Source organism: Larimichthys crocea, chromosome XXIII (genome assembly GCF_000972845.2).
Source record: "Larimichthys crocea isolate SSNF chromosome XXIII, L_crocea_2.0, whole genome shotgun sequence".
NCBI lineage: Eukaryota > Metazoa > Chordata > Actinopteri > Sciaenidae > Larimichthys > Larimichthys crocea.
Genome location: NC_040033.1, coordinates 10,539,733 through 10,547,189, shown reverse-complemented (window position 1 = coordinate 10,547,189; position 7,457 = coordinate 10,539,733). Strand labels below are relative to the sequence as shown.

Below are 7,457 nucleotides of genomic sequence, written 5' to 3'. Positions count from 1 at the left end.
TATTCACCTTCCCTGTTAACACTGTAAATAAAACTCTTGTACAAACATACCAAACGAGAATGTTGTCACTCTGAAATAATCCTGTTTGCTTATGCAGCTTAACCAGATGATGGTTTTCTTTTATTGCCGGGCAAATACTGTGACTATCAGTTCATGTGATAGAAGTTAATGAATGAAACATTAGCCATAGGACTGGAGGAGGTACATTTCCATCAGTGAGCTCTACGTTTCTGTCCTGAAGGATCTGGTTTCACACACCTGTCGACTGTGCATTCAAACAGTGTGCTGTGTGGCTCTACACAGTCTATGCATCTGCTGCCTCTTTTTTTTTTTTAATAAGGCAGCGTTTGTTCTGAAGGGAAGAAAAGAGAAAGAATGGATCTTAAGAACCGGAAATCAGGAATTAGATGATAGAGTCCTGAAGGGATGTCCATGTCATGGGCACAGAGCACGAGGAGAACGAGCAGACGAGCAGAGATGATGATGCATCTCAACAGGACATTGCCAGCGTGAGTAAAAATCCTTAACGTAGTGTTATGTTGTTTTTCTCTAAGCACTGTGACTAAAAAACAGTATTTTAAATCCTTCTGTCACACTTGATCTCTGGATTGAAACCCTGAAGATCTGAGTGGACACGAAGTCTGTTCACACATACAAACCTCCAACCATCCAAACATTAGTCACATCTTTTGTCATGTTTCTTAATTAAATATGTCTAAAATAGTTGTTTTTTTTTTTCTCCTGTGAGAATCTATATCCTGCTAACTTGTGATGGATGAAGTGCCTCTCGCACAGTATGGGATGACACTGAATGAATAATACATGTGCATTGGGTAACTTAATGAGTGTCGACTGCTGTATCTGATGGGGTTACTCATTCCCCCGTCTACAAACTAAAGTAACCAGTAATGGAGCATCATTGTCAGTAAAACACAAGCTTATATCACCGGAGGCAGATCAAAAGCTAAAAGTGACCGTTTTTGTTTGACACTGATGTTCTTTCACTGCACACCGTGAAGTAATGAAAACCTTGTACTGTTAAAAACACTTGCTCACTCAAGCCTGATTAGCATATTGTTCGACTTACTGTAATATAAACTATCTGACCTAGACGAGGTACAGTGATAAGAGATGAATAGTATCAGCGGGGTTATGCCCTCTTGATGTTCCTCCGGTAATTTAACCTACCTGTCGGCCTTTTGTCTCAGCACTGAATCCTAAGGGCTCTTAATACACTTGGCGAGAGATCTGCAGTATCAGGAGACACTCGTTTGTGCTTTTCATATCATTTCAGCATCATTAACCACATCCCTGTTAGAATCCACACAGATTGAAGTGACAAATTCAAAGGGCGAGTGAAATCTACTGCTACCACAGTGGCATTAGAGTATGAATGTGTCCACCTCCCCCCTCTCTCTCTCTGTAGATTGCAGATGTGTCTGTGGAGGTGGCTACAGTTGACCACACTCTGCAGAAGATCCGCAGGATGTACAGAAAGACCAGACGGAAGCCCAAAGGACTCAAGAGACTTTGGGCCCGTCTGTTGAGCATCCCACACATCGCTCTCATCGTCACAGCGGTCGTGTTTGTGGTGGTGGTCATCATGTGGTCGCTGTTGTGGGTCTTTATATGTAAGTGAAAGGATTCTCATATTTGAAAGGGCCACAAACTGAAGTCATGAGTGTGTTTTAACTTCTTCACGCAATGCAAATATTTTGACTGAAGTTCGCAGGGAAAGCAACAGTGGAGCGTATTTTGCCGGGATGTTCCGTGTTGCCAACGTAGAGTTTATCCCAGAGTACCGCCAGGAAGAGACCAATGAGTTTTTATCCTTGACAACCAAAATACAACAAGTGGTATGTATCAATGTAACCCTGCCGTTTGCATGATTAGTAGTTAGTGCTTGAACATAGATCTGAGAGGTGTTAATTGCTGGTTTCTGCTGGCGTAGGTGAGCAGTGTGTACAAGATGTCATCAGTGGCCAGACTCTACAAGCAAACTGTCATTTCAGACCTCAGGTACTTTGGGCCTGTTAGCCATCATCATCTTAAAGCAGTCCAGTTATCCCCATAACACTCCCTGTTCCAATGTAAACTCGCTTTCTTCACACAGTAACAATAACAAGGGCGGTGTGCTGGTTCATTTCTGGATGGTTTTTGTGGTGCCTCAACTAAAGAGCCCGGCAGTGTGTGAGGAGTGTGTGGGAGCCATTTTCCGAAACTCGATCCACCTGAGCATGAAGAACAGGTCCTCTGTGGGCTACCTGCTGGGTCTCCCAGTGGACATAGACTCCATTGTCATCAATGGTGCGTCAGTGTGTTCACATGTTCGTTACAAGTGTGTTTATCAGTGTAGAGACTGATTATTGTGTCTTCCTGCAGCTGTTCATCGATCAGATTTTACATCAAGATCAGGTCGGTGGTAATACTTACAGTAAGTTAGCTGCAATAATAGCTACACTTGATGTCATATTGCGTGCTTATGAGTTGTTTCCTCTCCTCCCAGGCTCGCAGTGTGTAGATAAGCTGTATGCCAACCTTCATGGGGCGAGGGTCCCTTTAAATGTCTTCTCATCATGGGGTGGTGTGACCTGCCACGTTAAACTCACCTCCGTCCCCAGCTCTTTGATCCGTCTGACCATCACCTCGTTCCTCATTGAGCCCAGCGACTGTGTGAACGATGCCCTGACCGTGTACGACGCTCTGCTGCCCATGAGAGGGCGCATTCTTCACAGGTGAGTCTGCAGCCTCCATGAGACAGCTGATATCTCTGGGCCTGTAAGACAAGGTTATGTTTTTCTACTTTATTATAGCTGCAGACATTTTTAAAAAGGCTTCTTGCCATATGTCACTGTCTTCTCTAAACGTTTACTAAAGAGTATTTCCGTACTGCAGGCTGTGTGAGCCAGTGTCCAGCTCCTTTTCCATAGTGACTACCTCCAATGTCATGTTGCTGTCCTTCAGAATGACTAACGGCAACAAGAGCTTCAGAGGATACTTTGAGGCCATCACTGAGGAAAGTATGACATGGTTATTTTATATGCCTGTGGTTCCCAACCCTGTGCACGTAAAATTAAGTAATGTCTTTGTGTGACACCTAAGTGATTATTCCCTTCTCAAATATAATTTTTAAGACACCTAAAGGGATAAAACTACCCACAACCTCACAAGAACAGAGGAATGAGTATAAGTCAGAAGAAATAAACATAGTTTTACATATAAAAAAGATGTTTTTAATCATCCTCCTCTTTATCTTGAGACCACTTTGGATCTCGCCCCCGCAGATTAGGAGCTACTGCTATATGCAACATGCTATGTAAGATACAGTATTGTCCGGGGGTGAAAGTACGTTCCTTAAGTGTGTCTCTGTCTCTCTCAGTGTGTATGTCTCAAATTGAGACTCATTCAGAGCCTCACATCACCGGTCAGATCTACAGCCCCTTCTACCCCAGCCTTCTGCCCCCAATGTGCTTCTGCAGCTGGAAGTTTGAGGTAGCGCACACGCATATAGTAAATGATTTGTAAAACTGTGGGTGAGTTTTTCTCTTTTTCTTTTTATTGATTGTGTTTTCTGTTTGTGTTTTATTCTAGACCCCCAACAGTGCATTAGGAGTTGCTCTGAAGTTTCAGAACTATGTATTGAAACCAAAGGACATAAAGAGCTGTGACCACGGCTGGTGGAAGGTCAATGAAATCATGTATGTGTGTACAACTACATGCATAAAGATTTACACTGAACAATTTCATATAATTTTGCCTGTTTTTTACAAATATCTACAACCATGGAGTCTCCATACATCTTATCAAATGGTGCATAGGAGTTATTTTTACATAGTCACATAGTACATTTACTTATTCGTCAACAACATCCTGTGACGGTTTGTCAATGGTTGCTTTCCTTCCACAGTTTCTGTGGCAGCTACGTGGGGCACCACACGGTGTTTCGGATCGCTGACCACAGCCCAGAGGTGGAGTTTCGCTGCAGCTCACGTACCTCTGTTCAGCCTTTTCTGGCGTCATACAACAGCTACAATATCAGCCAACGTAAGCAATGCAGGGCCCATAGCGTGACTCCTTTTAAAACAGCCAGGATACACTGTAGGAAATGACAGATCATAGGTGTTTCATTGTACTTCAGTTTGGATGTGAGTTTAATGACTTTGTTTTGAAGTGGATTTTAAATACTTTAACAAAGGAAAACTTTGAAACAGCAGACATAAATACACTGTATATGATTGTGTAGTATGTAAACATGGATCTGTTTTACAAAGGATGAAAATAAATAGTTGCTTTAGTTTTTGTGTGTACCATTTTCTAGTTCTTGTAGTTCATGGAATCATTACACCAAAAATGAAACTTTTGATTTTGTACTTCATTTTTCTAATTTTCTTTCTTCTTGATGACATGTTTATCATCGCCTCTCTTTCCCCGTTATGGGCGCACCAGCCTGTCCAGAGAGCTACTTTCTGTGCTCCACAGGACTGTGTGTGGAGAAGAGTCGACGCTGTGATGGCCTGGACGACTGCCATGATGAGAGTGATGAGATTTTCTGCTGTAAGTTACTATTTAAAAGAACAAATAATTGCATAAGGATTACTTTGCCCTGAGGAAAAATGCTGTGTGTCTTCACAGCGAGGCCCCCAAAAAACTGTGCTGGAAACAGTCCTGTGCATCCTTTGTTTGTATGTAACGGAGAGAGAGACTGCATCAATGGAAAAGATGAGCTGAACTGCACTCAGGGTTTGAAGTTCTTATTGTTTTGTGCAGTATGTATTCCCTTTCACTTTTTAACCCGCTAATAATTGCTCTCTGCTTTTATCAGAAACAACATGCTCTGCAATCAGGTATCAGTGCAACAGTGGCTCGTGCATCCTGAAGAAGAACGCAAAGTGTGATGGCGTTCATGATTGCCAGGACCGCAGCGATGAAGCCAACTGTGGTGAGCTGCATCACCTGCTCCATGTGTACAAAAGAAATGACATATTTTTACATAATATACCTGCAGTTCCACATGTAACCTTTTTTTATCTGAATAATTGTTGCAACTTTCCATCTTTAAAGTGACTCAGATGCCACAGTTTCTCTGTTCTGGTCTGCATTATTCAACATTTTAATGTCCAGTCATAACTGTGGGATACTTCCTACCAATGATTTACAAACTCAGCTGAACTACACATTTGGTCCCGCCTGAATTGTTTCCTAATGAAGCATTTGGTCCGTGGTGATTATGCTGCCAATATACTGCAAGTTCTCTGCCAAAATCCTTTGTGTGACTTCATGAGAAAGTTGTTGTTATTTTATAATCCACTGGGCAGTGTGCTCCAAAATTGCTGACCTGCGGCACAGAGGTGACCCAGCTGTAATAGCTCCCTCTGTTTGCTGTTATTTTATCATGATGGGGTCTCAAGGTGATGGGAATCGCCTTTCTTTGATCACTCACTGATACTGGGCATACCGTACTGCACACGCACACGTTTGTGCGCATACACACACACACATCAAGGCTCTACTTTTTAATAAGCCGGCAGCAGACCTGTCCATCACGGTGATGACTCAGCGTGAGAGTGGGTGTACAAACACACACTGATATTTACACATATAAATCCCTAATAGATAAACAGATGGCAGATAATTATACTAATACCACGGTGTGATGATTTGTAACACACATGCCTTTTTTATACATGCACACTGTGCTCCTCCACAATAAAACCACAGCATAACAACAACACCCATCACTGTGTCCTCCTCAGCTTGTGGCCGACCCTACGTGGTGAAGAAGGTGAATTCATCCACAGGAAATGAGCGTATCGTGGGTGGGGTTAACTCTGTGGAGGGGGAGTGGCCGTGGCAGGTCAGCCTTCTGTTCTCTGGCAACCTGTACTGTGGCGCTTCGATCCTCTCCCCCGATTGGCTCATCTCAGCAGCACACTGCTTCAGCAAGGAAAGGTGGGTGACTCTGACTGTTGATTCAAGACATTGTGTTATTGTTATATGAAAACAAAGAAAAAAAGAAAACATAATTGTGTCTCACAGCAAGAAGGCTCCTGATTCAAATCCATCCAGCTTTCTCCCACAGTCCTAACATGCACGTTTCATAGGTTAATTAGTGACTCTACATTGCCTATAGGTTGTTTGTCTCTATGTGTCAGCTCTGTGGTGAACTGGTCCTCACAACTCACGTCAACACACACCCCGTCCAGGGTGTACCTAATGTCAGCTGGGATTGGCTCCAGCCCCTCAGGTTATTGAAAATGGACTGATACATATGGCTTTAATCGCCCATTATATTATATTATATTATATTATATTATATTATATTATATTATATTATATTACATTAACAGTTTTATTGCGTTCATTTAATTGTGTAACAAGTTGTAGTTAAGTGTGTATCTTATTGTTTTCTGTCACTGTCAACCTGTCACTTATTGTACACATCAACTCATCTGTTATTTATTAATTTCAGTTAGATACAGCATCATCTACAACACAGCGTGTTTGACCTTTGACCTCTGACTCTCTCTCTCTCTCTCAGGCTCTCTGACCCACGTTACTGGAGCGCTCACCTCGGCATGCTGATGCAGGGCAGTGCCAAATATGTGGCGGACATCAAGCGGATCGTGGTGCACGAGTATTACAACGCATACACGTTCGACTATGACATTGCCCTGCTGCAGCTGAACAAGCCGTGGCCTTCCTCGCTCAGGCCGCTTGTCCAGCCTGTGTGCCTGCCATCCCCCTCCCACACTGTCACCGCAAACCACCACTGCTGGGTCACCGGGTGGGGATACCGCTCTGAGGAGGGTGAGCTATACCTTTTGGATAAAGATCAATGGCTTTTATAGCAACTTCTACAAAATGTGAAAATGTGTGTCTGATCTTTGTCTTCATCTTACCCCCACCTGCAGACAAAGTGTTACCCTCAGTGCTGCAGAAAGCAGAGGTCTCCCTACTGACTCAGACTGACTGTAAGAAAAGCTATGGACCCATCTCACCGCGCATGCTTTGTGCTGGAGTCCCCTCTGGAGAGCAGGATGCCTGCAGGGTGAGTTCACATCTGACTGAATCGCCTACATTCAACTTTTCTTGTAAACTCTTTGAATCAGCTGCACTCTTTGTGTCTCAGGGCGATTCAGGGGGTCCTCTATCCTGTAAGGCACCTGGAGGGAGTCGCTGGTTCCTGATTGGCATTGTCAGCTGGGGGGCGGGCTGTGGAAGACCAAACCTGCCTGGGGTCTACACCAGGGTCAACAAGTTCACCTCCTGGATCTACAGCCATATCAGCTGACATGATATCTTATTCATCCACTGCCAGCAGATGTTGAAATATTGTGTTGCTTACACCAAATAAAAGATCAATCAGATAGCTTGTGCTTGGTATTTTTTTTCTGATGCCATGGTGAGATTCAGACAGGAAAAGGCAAAGAGCCTTGAAAGATTATAATTCTCTTCAG

General features: G+C 43.4%; 1 protein-coding gene across 1 annotated transcript; it reads left to right on the top strand.

Moving 5' to 3' along the window:
- Nucleotides 1–136: 136 nt before the first annotated feature.
- tmprss7 (transmembrane serine protease 7) lies at nt 137–7,367 on the top strand. Its single transcript, XM_010738443.3, has 18 exons — nt 137–509; nt 1,427–1,631; nt 1,726–1,856; nt 1,952–2,019; nt 2,114–2,307; nt 2,383–2,415; nt 2,507–2,735; nt 2,896–3,020; nt 3,380–3,492; nt 3,592–3,698; nt 3,908–4,044; nt 4,447–4,554; nt 4,633–4,740; nt 4,823–4,939; nt 5,754–5,949; nt 6,539–6,807; nt 6,912–7,048; nt 7,130–7,367. Exons 1-18 carry the CDS (start codon nt 438–440, stop codon nt 7,289–7,291), a joined length of 2,511 nt encoding a protein of 836 aa, XP_010736745.3. The 5' UTR covers nt 137–437; the 3' UTR covers nt 7,292–7,367.
- Nucleotides 7,368–7,457: the final 90 nt, after the last annotated feature.

Excerpts from the sequence above, each read along its gene's own strand:
- tmprss7 (XM_010738443.3), top strand. The coding sequence starts at position 438 with ATGGGCACAGAGCACGAGGAGAACGAGCAGACGAGCAGAGATGATGAT. Across the intron at positions 3,021-3,379 it reads TGAGGCCATCACTGAGGAAA|TGTGTATGTCTCAAATTGAG; the intron begins GTATGACATGGT and ends TGTCTCTCTCAG. Across the intron at positions 3,493-3,591 it reads TCTGCAGCTGGAAGTTTGAG|ACCCCCAACAGTGCATTAGG; the intron begins GTAGCGCACACG and ends GTTTTATTCTAG.